General features: G+C 40.4%; 1 protein-coding gene across 1 annotated transcript in view; it reads right to left on the bottom strand.

Moving 5' to 3' along the window:
- The window catches only part of col25a1 (collagen type XXV alpha 1 chain), a 557626-nt gene that overhangs the window by 252615 nt on the left and 283361 nt on the right, over positions 1 to 21650 (bottom strand). The window contains exon 4 of the mRNA XM_084109878.1: positions 4346 to 4353. Within this exon, the coding sequence (XP_083966004.1) occupies positions 4346 to 4353 (8 nt within the window). The remainder of the gene's footprint in view (positions 1 to 4345; positions 4354 to 21650) is intronic.

Below are 21650 nucleotides of genomic sequence, written 5' to 3'. Positions count from 1 at the left end.
AAATCAATTGTTTTTTATTTTCACTAGCATGTCACTTCGGTGTTGGGTTAGTGCATCTTTGAGCCTACATTCAGTATGAGTAAAATACTTAAGTACTGTTAAAATGAGATACTCCAAGACTTTTACTCAAGTCGTATTGGAATTGGTGACTGGTAACTTGTAATGGAGTCATTTTCACTGTATGCTATCTGTACTTTTACTCAAGTATGGTTTCAGGTACTCTTTACACCTCTGGTTGTCAGTTTAGAGTATCACATCTAAAGCTAAAAGATCCTCAGATCATAATTTACTTGAGTGACCAATGAAAATCATCCAAAATATTACACAGTTACATCTACTAAATTGCTGAATGTTCTTTGAAAGTCAAAGATAAAATCTAAAGCATATGTAGCTTATGTTTATTTTATAAGCTTCATAAAAGTTTTCTTTGTAAAGGTTAGGCTACATAACAGTATTTTTGTGGAGCTAATTTGCTAGCACTTTGCATGTTAAATTAATGTGTTGGGATTTAGCTAAAGAGACAGAGAAAGAAGTAATGCCTTCCCAACCTTCAGCAGCATTATGTTAAAATGGCAAACAAAGAGTCACCATGTTAAATGGAAACAACACTCTGTTTGCTAATGACACAGATCTTAACGTAAATAATAGGTTAAGATTATTTCCATACACCCACTATGCCTTTAATACTACTTAGGGATACTACTTAATTAGTCTCTTAACCTTTGCCTTTTTGGAAATGTAGGTAAGGTAAGGTAAGGTAAGGTAATTTATTTATAAAGCACAATTAAAAACAACGGGTAGTTGACCAATGTGCTGTACAATTTGTAGAAACATGCAAAGAGCGAATGTACAAAATAGTTATACAGTATAATACATATATCTACCTACTCTCATAAAGCAAACAAGCTACTAACATATCAGCAATTAGAGTTAGACAGAAAAGCCAGAGAAAAAAAGATGAGTTTTTAAAAGAGATTTAAAAGATACTACTGTGGAGGCAGTTCTAATATGCAAAGGCCGATCACCCCAAAAGAACGATCACCCCAAAATTTGCGTCTAGACCTTGGGACAGTTAAGAATTTCTGGTCAGAAGACCTAAGTGATCTTGATGGTGAGTATATCTGCAACAAATCTGAGAGATAGGGTGGTGCCATACCATTTAGAGATTTATAAACAAACAACAAAATCTTAAAATCAATCCTGTAACGGATTGGCAACCAGTGTAATGAAAGCAAAATTGGAGTGATATGGTTCCGCTTTCGAGAACCTGTCAGCAATCTAGCTGCGGCATTTTGAACAATTTGCAAGCGTGTCAACGTTGACTGATTAATCCCTGCATACAGGGCATTACAGTAGTCTAAACGTGAGATCACAAATGCGTGCATCACTCTCTCTAAATCCTCAAATGACAAAAATGGCTTGACTTTTGTCAAGGTTGTTAATTGAAAGAAGCCTGATCGAACAACAGCGTTAACTTGTTTGTCAAATTTTAGGGAGTTATCAAAAATTACCCCCCAAGTTTTTCACCATGTATTTACCATAAATAGATAAAGGGCCTAAATCAACACAGGGGAACTCAGATACATTAGAGGGTGCAAACACAATCTCGGTTTTGCATTCATTTAGATGCAGAAAATTAGCAGCCAGCCAGGTTTTCAAATCATTCAGACATGCTAAAAGAGGCCCTAATGAATTATCTTCCTTTTTTACTGGCATATATATCTGTGTATCATCCGCATAACAATGGAATGATACTCTGTGTTATTGAAAGATAGCACCATTTGGAAGCATGTATAACGAAAACAGAATGGGTCCCAAAATGGACCCTTGAGGTATCCCACATTTAAGAGGGGCAGACGAAGATGTAAATTCCCCCATGGTGACTGAAACATCACAAACAGCAGGAGGAATTTGAGACCTAATTTTTCGATTTTTGAAACAAAAAATGTTTTAAAATTTTCACACGTATCCATCGACATATCAGGCACAATTACATTAGGTGGATTTATAATAGAGTTTATAGTACTAAATAGTACTCTAGGTCTATGACAGTTTCTCTCAATAATATCAGAGAAATACTGTGCCTTCGCTGCTCTAACAGCACCTTGATATGTCTGCAAAGAGTCCCTTAATATATCATAGGACACTTGGAGTCTGTCCTTCTGCCATTTACGCTCTGCACTCCTGCAGATTTGTCTGAGTTCACGTGTAGTGCCATTTATCCAAGGCTCTACCTTAGTTTTTAAACGCCTCACCTTCAAGGGTGCAACATCATCTAAAATAGTTGTGCATACAGAATTAAAAGAAAAGAGCAAAGACTCAGGGTCTGAATAGGATAAAGGATAAACATCAACCACATTATAATTGTTCGCAAATATTGTAGCGAACTCATTAATGACACTAGTATTTATCCTACGACATAGGCGTACACTTGGGCAAGGTTTATCAATCTGGCATGGAAAAGAAACCCCAAAAATGACTGGTTTATGGTCAGAAAAGACAGGTAATTGAAAGTAAAACATTTAAAATGTAATTTCCATTCTGGCACAGCTAAACACAATCATGTTTTGTGACATTACTTTTTTTTTGCCTGGAGAAAACTAATAGTCTGACATATGTTTTTCTAATCTCTTTTAAACATTTTAGGTGGTGAAGACTAAAATTTCATCTTTTAATATAATTTCATTATTTAATAATATGTATCTGTATTATTATTCTTTATTAGTATTCATAATCAGTTGTATTATCTTATGAAGTTTAAAATGCACGAGTTAGAATATAGATTGCATGGACACGTGTTTAAGGAACATATTTTAGACACAAGGAGGGTAGCTGGGAGGATTATGTATTCTGCTTAAAGGTATGCGTAAAATGCAATGTTCACTTAGCAGAGAGTTCCAATGATGATGATACTTCAAATGCAGTTGGCATGCTCTTTGCAAGAAAATGAATGTTTCAACTGATGCAAATGTACCATTTGTAAACCACTAAGATACACTGAGAAATAGTTTCTTAATGTGGAAAGTGGATTGTACCATGTGTAAGCATTAGCATACATTCCATTTTTAAATATAAGCAATATGTTTTTCTACCTTACAAGTAAGTTGAAAGTCGCTCAGTTTTGTATTTAAGCTCAATCCTTACTGTACTACGGCAGAGAAACACGGAAACGCATAGACCTGGCATGAATATAACATCTTCTCAGAGTTTATCTCCTGACATATAAGAATAAAAAAAATTCTTGGCAAGATAACTGGTGTCCGGTCCTGTGAATCAAATAATAACGGGGAAAAGGCTTAATTCCAAGTCTACAGGTGGGTTTTAATCCCAGAAGTTCTAAATAATTGGCTATCATTACATAAATGACAATCTCTGTAAAATATGAAAGGCAATGAAATGGAATCAAAAGTGAAAGAAAAGGAGAGAAACATTGATTTTTTCCATGGAAATGGAACTGCACTCAAATGATCTGTAAATGGACAAAGCCCATTGAAAACCACATACATCCCTATTGTTCATCGGCAAGTAATAATCATTATTCACATATAGAGTTCATTTAAGTAGACAATTGGTTCTGGAGAGAATTCATGAGAATGAATTACTTTTCTTTTCTGATTACAGCCCATATAAAAACTACATTAGGCCTTTATCCTCACTACCAACATTAAAAAATCATATTGAATATTAAAGCTACAAGCAGCGATGAATGGGCCACTGCCACCCAGAGGCCTTAGGAAAACAGTGAATGGTGGGCAATATGCATTTAAATGGGTAACTATAGTAGGATTGTGTCAAAGTCATTTATATGTGACACAGTTCCTGCTACAGCTGGTGGCGCTATGACTATAACTGAATATTTGCATGTACATGTCTTCAGGGCAGGACTCTTAACACACATGATGTTTGGGGCAGATTGGATATTAAGTTGGTTTAACATGTTTCTAGCATGTTGCTAGCATGTTTAGCACTTGCTGGCTTATTTTAATATGATGCTAGGTGTGCAGTGTTAAACATGACACTTCCTGTAGTCAGTAGGTGGTGACTATACATTGGCATGTAGATGTCTTCAGGCCAGATGGTGTGAATACACACATCTATTGCATAACAACATCTTTAAATTCCTTTTTTAAACACTTGAGGACCTCAGTGACCTGAGTAACATCACTGCCTTTGACTTTCAGAGCATGCATGGTTTAAATACGGATATGGGTTTGTCAGTTTGGTCAGCAGAGACCTTAGTTCCTGATGAAAATGTTTCAGTCTGACTGGCACATAAGACACAGTACCTGCTATAATGTTGGATTAGTCATGCACACTTCATTCAGCTTGTTGCCATGGTACTTACAGGAGGTCCTGAGGAGAAAGCAGAAAAGAAAAAGTGGAGTCAAAATTTTATCAAATGTGTTACAGGTGAGATAATTTGCATACACAGCATCTGCAGTATGATGTTCAAACATCTCACTGTCTGAAAATAAACATCTGAATGATAAACAGCATCCCTGCGGGGGGATGATGATTGCCAAAAATCTCTGCTTCCGGATACTAATTTCAAATGGCACACGCAGACATGCATCACATTTCTGCATTCATGCACAATCACAGCTTTATTTTAAACGTTTGACAAGCTGAAAAAATGCCGCCCTATATCCCCACTAAAACTGTAGGTCAACAATGACAAATAATCAATGTCTAAAGCTTCAGGGCCACTTTTTGCTAGTTTTTTTATATATATTTTTTACTTCAACGGCAGTATGGCATTTTTCGCCACTAGGGTTCGCTAATCTATTTACAATAACAAAGGCGTAGATTGATGACGCAACATTTGCTAAGAATTATGGATCTTGTCGCCAACATCAAGCCGACCGATCTAATAATGTTTATGGATGACTGAATACATCGATGTTTTTATCATGACTGTGATATGAAGCAGTTCGGGATTGCTAAGAGACAGCTATCAGCTCCAAACGCGACGCGAGTCCCGCGGATATAAAGGAATATGGACATTTCATTCTACCGAACTACACGCAGAATTACTACTCACAGGTCAGTTTATTAGACAAATTAAACTTGTGAGGTAACGCAGCGCTGTTTCACTTGGTCTAACATTACACTAGCATACTCAACTGCATTTGAATGTGTTGAAATGTATGTGTTGGTCTGTCTGTATGAGACTAGCAGTAAACTAGATCAACATTAGAATAACATACATATCATATTCTGACATTTTATCATTGTTGAACTATAAAACATTGATTAGTTTTATGTAAATGTGCTCACCTGTTTAATAAAGTAGCTACATGTAGGAGCGGTCGAAGTCTCGGACGTGGCGCTCTCGTTTATATACTGTCTATAGGAGCTCTAGGCATCTCGAAAACACCGCGCTGATATTGATTCTCGTTTTAGTTCTCCTTTTTTTATCCAAAGTCTGCTTGCCATGGTCCATAATGTTTGAACGAAACAACAACAGCGTGCAAATAGACATTGCGAACTACAGAGTTGTCTGCGTCAGTCGCTTTGGTTACTATCAGATGGCTCTGGTTCATAGCTCTGGTTGCCATGGCAGCACGAGCGGAAACCAGGGACAACGCGGATATGACGGCATTGGCGGCGACAAAACGGAAATAAAGAAACGGGACGTTTCTCGAATTAAATTACAAATTTCTCCTGGTTTGAAAGTTGTTGGAAACAGTCGGGATAATGTAAGTACACAACTAAAAAAAAATAGATAACATAGATATAGTGATTTTTGCTATTTTTAAAGCAAAAAAAGTTACATATTGTGCCTTTCAGTCACAAATCAATCAGCAGCACAGATATGGGACTTTTTTTCAATCAAAGAACACCATGTTTTTTGTGACTTTTTTATCCCTGCTTGGAGAATAGTGGAGGGGGGAAATGTTTTTATAGGCTTCAGTTCTTCAGACTTCCTTGTGTTGAAGATAAAGTGCAAATCTCTCCTGCAGCTGATATTTTAGAGTGTGGTTTCAGCTTATGAGCTTTTAACTTAATAAAACTTGAGGTTCCTTTTCATTAACCAAACCTCTTCATTCCTAGTTGAGTTACTGCTGAATGGCTTGATTGACATTATAAAAGCAAAATGTTTATGTTGCTGTTTCTTTCACGTTTGTGCCGCATTTGTCTGAAAAGTGACTGCCGCCCGTTTTGGTTTCTGTTTGGAATTTTATTTTGTGATTAAAATTAAGTCACATTTATTTATATAGCGCTTTTTACAATACAGATTGTATCAAAGCAGCTTCACAGTGATAACATGAAAATAATACAACAAAGTTTGTTTCTAGAAGAAAATTGTGTCATCATCATCCACCTTAAGTAAGGCAGATCAATAATATTGTTGAAAATTAAATATCCCTAACTAAACAAGCCAAAAGCCAAGGCAACAGTGGCAAGGAACAAAAACTCCATCAGATGACAGAATGGAGAAAAAAAAAACCTTGGGAGAACCCAGGCTCAGTCGGGGGCCAGTTCTCCTCTGGCCAACGAGCGAACAGTGTATGATTATGATCCAGGCAGCATTACAGGTCAGAAGTCAGATTGGATCAGAACATTCAGAATATTTATCCAGTTCCATCTGGTTGGAAGTCAGAGTCATCACGCCGGTATGGAGACGAGTTTGTTGAGGATCAGTGCCGATGGCTGTCGTGTCGATGAGGCCTTCACAGGGCTGATGAGGCTGGCACTTCAGGGATGCGTCATGGATGGGTCCAGGCGTAGGTCCACCATCTGATCTGGATACGGCCGGGATCCGGCTGACTTCAGTAAACAGGGGAGGGACTGGTTGACACTTCAGGACTGCATTGTCATCGTGTCCAGGCACAGGTCCTTCATCAGATCTGGATACGGCCTGGATCTGGCGGACTGCGGTAAACCTCGGATAAACAGAGAGACTAATATTAGCGTAGACGCCATCCTTCTTATGATGTAACACGTACATCAGGATTTATGGAGAGTGTTCCCGGTTCCGGCTGATCTAAACTATGCAGCCTAACATTGAATTATAGAAGTCTATAATGTGTTATGTGTAGGCTAGGCCAAAGAGATGTGTTTTTAGTCTAGATTTAAACTAACAGAGTGTGTCTGCTTCCCGGACAATGTTAGGAAGATTGTTCCAAAGTTTTGGTGCTAAATAGGAAAAGGATCTACCGCCAGCATTCGATTTTGCTATTCTAGGTATTATCAACTAGACGGAATTTTAAGATCGCAATACACGTGAAGGACTATAATGCGTTAAGAGGTCACTCAAGTACTGCGGAGCTAAACCATTTAGTGCTTTGTAAGTAATCAGCAAGATTTTAAAATGTCTACAATGTTTCATAGGGAGCCAATGCAGTGTTGACAGAACCGGGCTAATATGATCATACTTCCTGGTTCTGCTAAGAACTCAAGCTGCTGCATTTTGGACCAGCTGTTTGTTTATTAAGCGTGCAGTGCAACCACCCATAATAGCATTACAATAATCTAGCCTTGATGTCATGAACGCATTAACTAATTATTCTGCATTTTTCATTGAGAGCATTTGTCGTAATTTAGATATATTTTTAAGATGAAAAAATGCGGTTTTACAGATACTAGACACGTGACTTTCAAATGAAAGTCTGGTATCACAGAGCTCACCCAGGTTCCTAACCGACGACGAAGACTTGACAGAGCAGCCATCAAGTGTTTGACAGTATTCTAGATTATTACGTGAGGAAGTTTTTTGTCCAATAATTAGAATCTCTGTTTTTTCAGAGTTAAGTAGTAGGAAATTGATAGTCATCCAGTTTTTTTATATAAGCTATGCATTCCGTTAATTTTGTGAATTGGTAAGTTTCGTCAGGGTGTGAAGAAATATAGAGCTGCGTATCATCAGCATAACAGTGAAAACTAATGCCATGCTTCCTAATGATATCTCCCAAGGGTAGCATGTACAGAGTGAACAGCAACGGTCCTAGTACTGAGCCTTGTTGTACACCATACTGAACTTGTGATTGATAAGACATCTCTTCATTTACTGCTACAAACTGATAATGGTCAGATAAGTATGATTTAAACCATGTTAATGCAATTCCACTAATGCCAACATAATTTTCGAGTCTATATAAAAGAATGTTGTGGTGGATAGTGTCAAATGCAGCACTAAGATCGAGTAACACTAATAGAGAGATACAACCATGATCGGATGATAAGAGCAATTCATCTGTGACTCTAATGAGAGCTGTCTCAGTACTATGGTACGGTCTAAATCCTGATTGAAAATCCTCGCAGATATCATTTCTTTCTAAAAACGAACATAGTTGTGAAGATACTGCCTTTTCTAGTATCTTTGACAGAAAAGGTCGATTCGAGATCGGCCTGTAATTGACTAATTCTGTAGGATCAAGTTGTGTTTTTTTAACAGGTGGTTTAATCATAGCTTAAAGGTTTTTGGTACGTATCCTTCTGACAAAGATGAATTAATGAGATTAAGAAGAAGATCTATGACCTCTGGAAGCATGTCTTTCAGTAGCTTAATCGGTATAGGGTCTAACATACATGTTGTCTATTTAGATGATTTAACGAGTTTAGAAAATTATTCCTCTCCTATAGTAATGAATGAATCGAATTTTCCTTAGGGAGACTACAATGCACTCCCTGATGCGATACTGTAGTAGACGGTTGCATAGTTATAATTTTCTCTCTGATATTATCAATCTTATAAGTGAAGAAGTTCATAAAGTCATTACTGCTGTGCTGCTTGGAAACTTCTGGGCTTGAAGCTTTATTTTCCGTTAGTTTAGCCACCGTTTCAAATAAATACCTAGGGTTTTGTTTATTTTCTTCTCATAGGGTTGAAAAATAAGCAGATCGGTAACCCTTCCTTTTACAGTCCCCTAATTACTAGGTATTTACCTGGTAAATATATGTTAAGTTATAGTTGGTTATTGGTAATTACCACAGGTAACAAGAATGTAAATTTAGAGAAACTACAAACTAATTACCAGGTACTTACCGGGTAAATATATGGTAAGTTATAGTTGGTTATTGGTAATTACCACAGGTAACAAGTATGTAAATGCAGAGAAACTACAAACTAATTACTAAGTATTTACCTGGTAAGCATATGGTAAATTATAGTATTTTAGTGTGTAATTACTTAAGGTGATTAGTATGCAGTTACAGAGAAACTACCAGGAAAAAAACACCACTGTTAAATATCAACTCAACAAAGTACTGTGTACTTGTTACCTGTTTAGGTTGGTAATAACTCAGATTTAATTGTGTACTTCCTCAGAATGTAGGCAGCCAATTTTTAGAAACACCTCCAGTATTACCCATCAATTCAAGCTAGGTTTGTAGTTATCCTAGGGTTATGTTGGTAACAGTCCATGTTTATTTATTACTATCTTGAAATTAAAGGTGATCTAAGTAACTTTTTTATCTTAACCGAACAGCTTCGGAGTCATTGGAATGGTTATATGACTGTTTTCGGGCTGAATGGTGGTCTTCTCGCACCCCTCGAGCGCCTGTGAGACGAAAAACCACCCTTGCAACTTTGGGCCGGTGTGGCGAATAATATGGTTACTCGGTGAATTGGGTCCGGGCGAAGGACCTCATTAGTATGCCAGTAGTATGCCTGATCTAAATCTGTTCTCGCGATAACTTGTAGCTAACGTGAGCTGTTTTAGTGTTATTATGTGGTAGCTTTATGAATGCTAAATCCCGCTGGTCTTCAGAGAGACGCTATATGCAAGGTATATTAAATAAAATTTTATATTGTACATGTAAATTGTGTATATTCTATAGCTAATATTTAAAATCTCAAGTTGCGTCAATAGCAGGAGAAAGACCGCGAAATTTAAAAATACTACTGTTAATGTGTCACGAAATGTAGTTCTCTTACGAGAGGTCTCTCGTACTGCGTTGAAAACGCTAGGGGAAAAACTCTTTTTCACAAAATACTGAAGCAAAAAATTATCCTTTAATTTTGAAATAATGTAAAGCGCATTGCAGCAGCACGCAGCCATGGGCGAGACGGCTCGCTCGCTCATTGGCTGCTCTGCGGCAACTGCATAAGCCTATCGAGCGAGGCCTGTGGTGACGTCAGGCCAATAAGGGCGCTTCGCGCCCTCCTCGCCACTTCCCGCCGAAACGGGCGTGGCTTAGTCCTATAAAAGGAGCTCGAAAAGGCTGATTCACTGATTTTTCATCTCTTCAGCGAAGCTCACGCATCGTTGGATCACGAGAAGAAGCAACGCGTCGTCTGAGAAGCACTTCAGCGGGACGAGTCACTCACGGAAGCTGCTGGCCCACGCCGCCTTCGACTGCCGTTCCTGCTGCGCTTTCCGGCGCCCATATCCTTTTTCTGTTTACTCTCTGTGTGTGTGTGTGTTCGCCCTGCGACACACACTCGTAAAAGAGCTCGCGTCTTTTTCAAGATGCCTTCAAAATGCGGCTCGTGCCGAGCCCCACTCAGCGAGGGAGACCGTCATGTCATCTGTGTCTCCTGCCTGGGTGAAGACCATGCAGCGCTCGCGCTCGCTGACGGCGGCTGCCCTCACTGCGAGCTTATGCCTATGGTGACTCTGAGGACTCGCCTGGCAGTATTCTCCGAGCCTGCATCTCCCGCTGTACTGCCGCGCCATAAGAAGCGCCGCTCTCAGCGGGTCCCGGAGCCTTCTCCAGCCCGACAAAGCTCGCCGGTTCGCCCGCCTGCTTCACCGGTTTCGCCTGGATCACTTCCTGATGCTCAGCGACCGCTGTCTGCCGCCGCTTCAGCAGAGGAAGCTGATTCTAAAGCTGCGTCGGGGGATGATGACTCGTGCTCTCTGTTAGCCTCGGGCAGTGAAGACTGGGCGAGCTCTGCGGATCTCGCGCTTCCTGCCCGTACACCTAACAGAAGAGCTAACATCGAGAGGGAGCTGATGCGTGTACTCTCGCTGGCCGCGGCGAGCCTCGGCCTTGAGTGGTCCGCTCCGGTGTTGCCATCCAAAGCCTGCCGCATGACGTCGACGCTGCTCGCGCGAATCTTCTCCGCCGCTGGGCAAGCCGCGTCTGCACTACACACCATGGCTACACTGCAGATCTTTCAGGGAGATCTTCTCCGTCAGCTGGATGAGATGGGACCTGATGCGATCTGCCTCTCGGACTTAAGAAGCGCTTCGGATCTCTCTCTCCGCGCTACTAAGTCCGCTGCACAGGCCATGGGACGGTGTATGGCTTCCGCCACTGTAGCTGAGAGACATCTGTGGCTAACGCTCTCAGATATGGCTGATTCTGAGCGCACCGCGTTCCTCGACGCCCCACTATCTTCTGCTGGCCTCTTCGGATCCTCTGTCAACGAGTTCGTAGAGAGATTCGCCGAGGTCCAGAAAGCGTCTCAAGCCTTTAAGCACTTCCTCCCGAAGCGCTCTAGCTCTTCAGCGAGCCGTGCTAAACCGGCCCCACGGAGCTCTCAGCCACAGCCTCCCCCTCCTGCTGCTTCGTCGCAACACCGACAGCAACGCAGCTCGAGGCCCCGCTCTCGCTCTGCCAACCGTCGCCCCGCTCCCCGTGGGCTGCGGCCGAGGATTGTGGTGAAACCGGAAGCCCCGAAAACATCCTAGCATGCCTAGGAAAGCGCCGGTGTGTGAGTCCCGCTGCGGCCGGACTCTCACCCAAGCGCGCCGCTGTTTCAGTCCCAGGAATTGCAACTGTCTCAGCGTCTTCTGCAACGCGCAAGCCCGTACAGTTGCCCGCTTGCCTGCACACAAAAGCCGTTTTTACGGCTACCCAGATAAATCCTGTAAAGAGTGTATTTTCTGGTATCCCGGCCACGGCCGATGGTGCAATAAATGTAGCGCTGATGCCCACTCCTATGTGCCCATCCCTACACACAAGCACAGCCCTTCACACAGGGCGCGCGCCCATAAAATCGACTCAGGTCGATCGCGCAAACAACATAGTAAACGTGCCCACTTCCCAGTGCCCACAAACACTATGTCACACATGTCGCAGGTTTTCTGTAAAAACGAAACCTGTGCGCGCTCGCTCTGCCCAGGCAGACAGCGCGTCCAAAGCAGTAAATGTGCCCGCTTCCCCGTGCCCACACTTACTCACAGACACCATGAGTCCTTCGGGACCCGCTCAGCCCTCCCTCACTCGGTTAAGCACCGTAGTCGGGTTGAGGACGAGCGTTCTGCCCGCTGTGATCAGCGCGCCCCCCGCCTCGAATGTCGCGGGCATCCCGCCTATGCTGCAGCACACCGAAGCACCTCTGTCGCCCAGCGAACAGAGCGCGCTTCGCATCCAGCCCTTAGCCATCCATGCGGACGCATGGGCAGCGCTTCCAGGGGTTTCGGAATGGGTGCTAGGCATTATAAAAAAAGGCTACTCGCTACAGTTTTATCGACGTCTTCGCCGCTTCACAGCGCGCGTCGAGACTACGGTGAATTCAGAAGTAGCACACCTACTTCGCGCCGAAATATCAAAACTGTTGAGCAAAGGGGCTATAGAGCCTGTGTCTCAGGCTCAAAGCGAAGAGGGGCTGTACAGCAGATATTTTCTGGTTCCCAAGAAAGACGGGGGTTTCAGACCCATACTGGATCTAAGACGGCTGAACAAAGCATTAATGAAACGCAGACTGGTTCATGTCGATAGATCTGAAGGACGCGTATTTTCAAATACAGATAGCGTCACGTCACAGACGATACTTGAGGTTCGCCTTCGAGGGCCAGGCATACCAGTATACAGTCCTGCCATTCGGCTTATCCCTGGCACCTCGTACATTTACGAAGTGCATGGACGCAGCGCTCGCGCCTCTCAGACTCAGAGGCATGCGAGTGCTGAACTATTTGGACGACTGGCTGATTCTAGCTCAATCGCGATCAGAGCTCGTGGAGCACAGGACCATTTTACTCGATCACCTCGAGAATCTTGGTCTCAGAGTCAACTGGACGAAGAGTTCGCTGAACCCCAGTCAAACGACTTCGTTTCTGGGCACAGTTCTGGACTCACAGTCTATGATAGCGCGGCTGTCACCACAGCGCGTGCTAGACATTCAGCGCACGGCGAAACTTTTTCGCTGTGGCGCGACCGTCACGCTCAGGAAATTTCAGAGGATGCTAGGTCTTATGGCCTCAGCATCATCAGTTCTCCAGCTGGGCTTGCTCCGCATGCGCCCTCTGCAGTTCTGGTTGAAAGAGCGGGTACCGCGCAGAGCGTGGGCATCCGGTTGGCTGCGTCTCAGGGTCAATCAGAGCTGTGTGGAAGCTCTAAAACCTTGGAAGTCGAGCGACTGGTACCAATCAGGTGTAAGCCTGGGGACTTCCTCGAGAGTGTTAGTGGTGTCGACAGACGCCTCCACATCGGGATGGGGAGCGCTGCTCGAGGGCAGAGCGTTTTTCGCCCTGTGGTCAGAACGCGAAAAGCTCCAACATATCAACTGCCTGGAAATGATGGCAGTGGACAACGCGCTGACGCGTTTTCGTCCCCAAATCAAGGACCAACACGTCTTAGTCCGTTCGGACAACATGTCTGTGGTGTCCTATATAAATCGCCAGGGCGGTCTCACATCCTTAAACCTGTACAGGCTGGCGGAACGCCTCCTTTTATGGGCTCAGCGCAACTTGCGCTCGCTGAGAGCAGTGCATGTGCCAGGGATCCAGAATCTGGGTCCAGACAGACTGTCCAGGAACAACATTCCTACGAGCGAATGGTCTCTACACCCGCAAACAGTCCGGCTGTTGTGGGAGAGATTCGGCAGAGCGGAGGTGGACCTGTTCGCGTCCCACGAAAACGCTCACTGCCCCGCGTTCTTTTCCAAGAGCGAGAGCGCGCTGTCCCGAACGTGGCCGCGCTGTCCGCTCTATGCTTTTCCCCCCGTCTCCCTCCTGCCTCAGGTGTTAGAACGGATCAGGGAAACGAAATGCTCAGTGCTGCTCGTAGCGCCGCTCTGGATGAACCAGCCGTGGTTCCCAGTCCTGATGCAGCTAGCAGACACTGCCCCGTGGCCAGTGCCATTGAGGAGGGACCTCCTCTCGCAGGCCAGGGGTTCGATTTGGCATCCTCACCCGGAATTGTGGGCGCTCAACGGGTACCCGCTGATCTCTCAGTAAGGGTGCTAAACACTATCACTCAGGCTAGAGCACCGTCAACCAGACGGCTTTACGCCTCAAAGTGGTCAGTATTCTCCAGCTGGTGCACAGCTCGGGGTCTTTCACCCCTCGATTGTGAGGTGACGGAGGTTCTCTCCTTCCTACAGGAGCTGTTGGATAAGGGCAGAGCCCCTTCCACGCTCAAAGTCTATGTGGCGGCTATCACAGCGTTTTCTGAAACAACGCTTGGTCAGTCATTAGGGAGGAACGATCTAGTCATCCGCTTCCTCAGGGGAGCGAGGAGGCTGAATCCTCCCAGACCTCCTTCAGTCCCTATGTGGGACCTCCCTACAGTTTTGGAGGCCATGAAAGGTCCCCCTTTCGAGCCCATCCAAACGGCTAGCCTCAAACATCTGTCATTCAAAACAGTGTTTCTGTTGGCTCTCGCTTCAGTTAAGCACGTAGGTGACCTGCACGCGCTCTCGGTGAGCGCGGCGTGCTTAGAGTTTGGGCCAGGTGACTCGAGAGTCATACTCAAACCTAGGCATGGTTATGTGCCAAAATCCCTCAACACACCGTTTCGGGCTCAGGTTATCTCCCTGTCTGCCCTGCCGGTGTCAGACGAGGAAGGGGACTCAAGTTTTCTCTGCCCTGTAAGGACCCTGAGAGCTTATGTGTCTCGCTCTTCTGTCTTTAGACAGACTGAGCAGCTATTTGTCTCGTTCAGTGGACGTTCCAAGGGAATGGCTGTTTCGAAACAAAGCCTGTCCAGATGGATAGTCGATGCTATAGCGCTAGCTTACACTGCCAAGGGTCTTCAGTGCCCGTTGGGTGTCAGAGCGCATTCCACGAGAGGCGTTGCCTCATCGTGGGCTTGGTCTAGTGGGTTTTCCTTACAAGAAATATGTATGGCGGCAGGCTGGGCCTCGAAGCGCCCTCATTGGCCTGACGTCACCACAGGCCTCGCTCGATAGGTTTATGCAGTTGCCGCAGAGCAGCCAATGAGCGAGCGAGCCGTCTCGCCCATGGCTGCGTGCTGCTGCAATGCGCTTTACATTATTTCAAAATTAAAGGATAATTTTTTGCTTCAGTATTTCGTGAAAAAGAGTTTTTCCCCTAGCGTTTTCAACGCAGTACTCGTTCCCTCTTCTAGAGAGAACCGAGGTTACGTTAGTAACCGAGTACGTTTTAAGAGTTTTTCAGTCGATAATGTAGTTGTTTCAATCTCAAATATGTTGTTTGTTTATACAGATAGCGCCTATTTAAAAATTTGATCTGACGTTTTCGGAGATGTGAGATCCAGCGATCACCGGGCGCTCAGCGCTCATGTACCCCGCCGAGAACAGCCTTACCTCGGCTAGAGCTGCTGCTGCTCTCTAGTCTAGTGGAGTGGTTAAACATGAGATATAATTCGTCTTGTGGGACGATCTTTGATATCATTAATCTATAATTTGTTCCCTGGCAAATCGTTTTGGCTGAGGGCAAAGTTTTAGTTTCATAACTTTATATAACATTAAATTATTTAGGCTATTTATCTTTAACGTTGTAGCCTGCTGACTTATGTTTGACTGAATCGTTTAATTACTTTATTTCTTGACTTGTATGGCTACTTATACTTTCATAATTGCTATTATTGATCAATAAAACTGAAATTTAACAAAAAGAGACAGGGTTGTGTCATTTTATTTTATATAGCCTATGTAAGAATATTTATTTATATATATATATATATATATATATATATATATATATATATATATATATATATATATATATAATGATAACACCAACATGGCATGTATTTTTTTCATGTATGGGATGGGAAGTATTTCAGAGTATCACTGACAAAGGCTCAAAAGAGACCATGACTTTCTAAAAGATCTTTTAAATACAGATTGTTTGTGTTTTTGTTTTACTTTTAGGACTGGAGAACATTTGGCAATGAGATGTCACAACTTTTTTCTGTTTGTTAAATGCTTAGTTAGGGTTGGGATCTCTGCAAAGGAATACCTTCTCACAACATAGCGACACTTTATAGTTAACTTAATGAATTACTAACGTAATGATAGCAGTAACACCAAAACGTACTTTGCAAGATTAATCGCTGTTTTATATGGATTAACCCTTTCATGCATAGTGGTCACTACAGTGGACAGCTATAAAAAAAATTCTTAAATTTGCACGGGTTTTGATGGCATAGTTGCACATCATCCTCTTGTTGGACCCACCCTGGTGCATCATCCTATATAAATTTAAAAATTGTGTTTCAAATTTTTTTTTTTCTCCAAACCAAGATGGCAAATGGTCAGTCAGAAATGCCAAGTTGCTCTGGAATATCCACCCATTCCTTCTGTCCTAGGAGACTCTTGTAGGTAAAACAAATATTGCAGCATCAAGCAATATCTAATGAGTCCTATCACAGTTGGGTCATTATGTAAACATGCCATTTTGTGTCTCTTAGGGGAAAAAAAGCTCTGTAAATCTTAATAAACCATAAAACAAATAAAATATTTTATAATTTAGTTTCCATAATATAATAATATAAGAATAAATTAATTTATGTTTAAAGGATTTTAATCACATTTTTGTGCAAAGCATCTTGCAGAAATGTTGAAACTGGCATGTCCCTCAGTATGATTTTTCTACTTCTGCTTGCATCATCTGCCTTTGATGGTAGAAGACAAGTGTTTGCTTCTTTTCTTTGAGTTTATGTAATATCTGAAAGACAGAGACATGCTCATTGTGTCAGCCCTGTTACCAGAAAAGCATACGTTAAAAAGTTATTTGTACATATTTAAAAAGGGATCTTCATATCTCAGCTCAGGAGAGGTGTAGAGAGGCAGGACTTGCACTCCTCTCTACGCCTCATCGCCCTCTATCAGAATCCAAGGTTTCAAGAAGATCCGAGAAACTTTATTTTTCGACCCAAAAAAACTATAAGGCCTACGTAGTACTATAAGGCCCTTTCGTTTTTTTTGGGTCGAAAAATAAAGTTTCTCGGATCTTCTTGAAACTCTGGATTCGGATTGAGGGTGATGAGGCATAGAGAGGAGTGCAACTCCTTGTTCTCTACACCTCTCCTGAGCTGAGATATGGAGATCCCACGAAGCATTTGTTACACTGTGCAAAATAGTGGTTTCGCGGACAGTGGAATTTTGGGATGACACTTGGTGCTAAGGACATACCGAAAGCGCCGATCTGTAGAGCAAAGGCAAAAATATTCCCTAACCCTAACCCTAAAACTTACATTTTCAGCCTCTAACATTAATTGACGAGTTGGAGTTTTATAGATTGGGAGAGAAATCTGATTAATCATCTGTCCACTATAGTGGACCTCATGCATCAATGGCTACATTTCAGCTACAATTCATACTTATACTGTGATTATTGTTTTCGAAAATACTTAATCTGCAGTGAATTTTTTTTTTTACTGTAATTAAATGTAGGCTATTTGGTATTATTAGAATGTAATGTGATTATAATGTATTTGACTTGTATTATGTAATGCATGTTACTTGTAATATATTACTTTACTTATAAATGAGTTATAAATGAGAAGAGTTGTAAATGAGAGACAACTTCTTAATGAGTTTAGGGCTTATATAAAAGCCCTTAAAGTAATGAAAAAGAAGAATGCAATAAATAGTGTTTGCATTAAAGAATATGATTTACAAAACAAAAACACAACCAAGCCCCTTTAACCTTTCCATCTTTTTTGTTTACAGTTTTTCTCGATTGCTTAATCACTATAACCAGGCTTTTGAACTAAAATTTCAAAACCATAACGCCATTTATCAAAAAGCACACTCATTTCACTAAATTATAAACACTATTCCCTGTTTTGACACGAGTCAGATTTGTTGAACTGTCACTGCAGAACTCTACACACAAATCCCTTCATTTCTCATTGCTTAGACCATGTTGTCATTTAGAAAGCACTAGCATTCAATATTGTTCACTCAAGTCAGCTCAGTTAGCACACAATTACCCAGGTGGAAACACTAGGAGTTTAACACACATCAATCAGATTGGGTGAGACGTTATGGATTTGTGTTTATAGTTTTGAGAATACGAGGCATAGTTTCAAGAAATGTGTTTAAGCAATCAAGAAAAACTGTAATACTATGATTATAATTTTTCTTGTTGTATCTGTATTTCTTTTATGCACCTGTTCTGTATATTCTAATGCAAAGATGATATTGCCATGCCGTTTGTACATTACAAAAAAAAAAACTATTAGAGATAACGTTTTTTTACCATCTACAATATTTTTGCACACATCGAAAGGGCAATATATATATATGTTACACAGGTTTTTTAAAACAATTTAACGCGACTCATCAATAAAATATTGTCATTTTTACAGACACTTGAAAATGACCAATGAGAATGCCTCATCACTTCTTTTTTTTAAATGCGGGACTATATATACGATTGTCATGTTTCACAGGTCCCTTTTGTCAGAAATTCTACCAAGTATCTCTGCGAAAATTTCATCTTTGGACATCTGAGCATCTCTCTGGACAGTTTCATCTCTGTGACCAAACATCTCTGGACAATTTCATCTCTGCAACCAATACATTTACCTTACTTATTTCAAAAATACAATTTAATTATCAATTTAACTTCATATTAATTATTGTTTTTTTCCCCCTCATCATTCATCATCTCAGTAAGTATATCCATCACCCTGTGTATTTTAATAATGTTTAATTGTAGTTATATTTTAATATTAGCGTAATAATTTTTTTACCGTTATAGATACTTAAAACTAAGTTCATAATTCTTGCATGAGCATGCTTTTCTTTCGGAAAAACTATTTGCAATGTTATAGGCCTAATACAATTTGGACGAAAGTCTTTGTTTCCGAATGAAGAATTAAAAATTAAAGGCCTCAGCTCGTGTAACGTTAACGTTATAGGCACTTGCATAAATACATCAAAACCAGTTTGAGCACTTGCGCACAGTTGCATTGAATATATTAATATATATATATATATATATATATATATATATATATATATATATATATATATATATATATATATATATATATATATATATATATATATATATATATATATATATATTAATAACTCGTGCTATCCAAGTTATTTTTTTTCTGTCATCCTTTAGCTAGCGTTACATTGATCATGCTATTAAAGCAAATGGTTTTAAAACATTCGAGCGCGAAAAGACACACACGTGTCCTGACAGACGCGCACCTTTGGTGCGCACTGCGCAGCAGTCGGCAGTCGGCAACGCAGGTCTTAAAGGGACAGCACCCAATACATGGATTTCTCGGCGACGTCGTCACTGCTTGCGCACGCAACCAGGAGGCAGAAAGACCCGCGGTCTTCGTACTGGAGTAAAGGGTTTAGGCTAGTAGCATAGTGGTGGTATTGTCGCTAAGTCAAAATACCAAGGAGTTGTTGCGTAATTTATTTACATGCAGGTCTATCTGTTGTGTTTTATCTGCTCATTTAAATTATACATGTTGCAAGTAATTCCAAATCTAGGCAAATGGAAGAGTGGGACAGAAGGAGGAAGTTTTATTAGCTGCTATATTCTTTATATTCATAATTTGACGAGCTGCACATGACCACATAGCACGTAGTTGTATGCATCAAGGGATTTGTACGCTCTAATCATTTCTCTTGTATACACACTTGCTTGAATAAGATAATTATGGCTATATATCAGGCCATACAATTGCTGGCCACTTCTTGTCATCCACAATCCAAAGATCGTCATGTATTGCGTAGGGATCCGGCAAGATCTCACCATTGCTGAGAGTAAGTTTTATTTATTCTTTTTGCGGCGTAGTTTTTCACCTATATTTAACAGCGCTTCGTCAGAAGTACAAATACAACAGCCGTTTTTTAAATCCTATCCAATGGTTGAAAGGAAAGGAGTAAACACGGTCACTAGGTTGTGACGGCTGTCAATCAAAATGTGGAGCGGTGTATTTGTTCCATGTGTTTCCTGTCAGAAAACAAATAGATCATTTGGTAAATTTAAATTTAACAGAATTTATCAACTTGTTGCCTGCTGTGGTTGTTTTAATTCACATCCTTTCTAAAAAATATGAACGTTTTTGGTTTAATATATTCTTAATATATAAGACTGTCAATGATCTAATTTCATGTTTTATATTTTATTTGTTCATTGTTTATTTTGTTGGGTTTTAGTTGGAGTTGGTCAGAACTGTTTCAAAAATAATAATAATAATAATAATAATAATAATAAATTATATATATATATATATATATATATATATATATATATATATATATATATATATATAGATATAGATATAGATATATATGCGCATGATGCCTGCTGCCTTTGGGCTCAGTGATGTTGAATTTAAATGACATGTAAAATAAAGACATGTTATGTTACATAGTGATGTAATGGTGTTTTCTGGAAGGAAAGGAACTAAAGAACAAAGAATTTTTATCAGCTGAAAGGCAGAATACAAATGTTTTTATTAAATTAGATAAACATTATATAACAGTTTCAGGTTATGTTTTGGTGTTGATAACATGTCCCACATTGTCCCACACAAACTTATAATCGTCCCACATTTGGTTTGTTTGATGGTGGTCACACTAATTACATTACTAACTTAGTCTAACATGATAATTTCATACATACATCACAGTATGTCCGGATTTTGATTCGTAAACAGTTGGACGTTTTACATAATGTTATATTAATATGAAACACAAACAAACAGATCCAACTCTGAAATTGCAGTTTATTATTGAGTCAACAAGAAATTACAAACAATGCGAAATCTACGTTAATTACAATGTTCTTTTACAGAACTCGGCATAACAGCTAGCGGTTTTCTGCCTCCTGGATGCGCGCGCATCCGGTATTGCTTGTATACAAGAAACCCGTGTATATAGCTGTCTCACTCGAGGTCAATCAAATAACAATGGGAACAGAGAAAATTACTCACAGCTCCTAACGAAAGAACCTTTGTAGCTTTAAAAAGGATTCATTTATTTATAAATTATGAAGTGCAGCGTGTTTGATCGCTTTATTCAATTTCTTTGTATTTCCCATATTTATCAAGACATCAGTAGCTGTATTAGTATCAGTGATACTGGTCTTCATTTCTATGAAAAAATTTCATTGAACAAGTATTTAACATATAATGTCTTTATTTCGTTATTTTATGTTGTTTCTACATTAATCTGGAGATTAAATGTGAAGTTATTAAATGATAAAATATAGTAAAAACGTATAGAAACTTGGGTAACACTGTATAATAAAGTTCAGTTGTAAGTCATTAATAAGTGGTTAGTTAATGATGAACTAATAACAAAACATTCATAAATTATTAGCAAGTGATATACTAACATTTTATGTATGTTTTGTAAATTTCGTTACAAGTCATTTACAAGTGATTAGTAAATGATTAACTAATTATTTATGAAACATTCATAAATGATTAATAAGTGATATGTTCATTATTTATGTATGTTGTGTAGATTCAGTTATAAGTCATTTACAATTGATTGTTTAATGATTAACTAATCATTTACAAAACATGAATATGCGTTTCATAAATTTTCATTGTTACAT

The sequence above is a fragment of the Abramis brama genome (assembly GCF_963993115.1).
Source record: "Abramis brama genome assembly, chromosome: 3".
In the NCBI taxonomy this organism is placed as follows: Eukaryota; Metazoa; Chordata; class Actinopteri; order Cypriniformes; family Leuciscidae; genus Abramis; species Abramis brama.
This window is presented reverse-complemented; position numbering and strand designations above follow the sequence as displayed.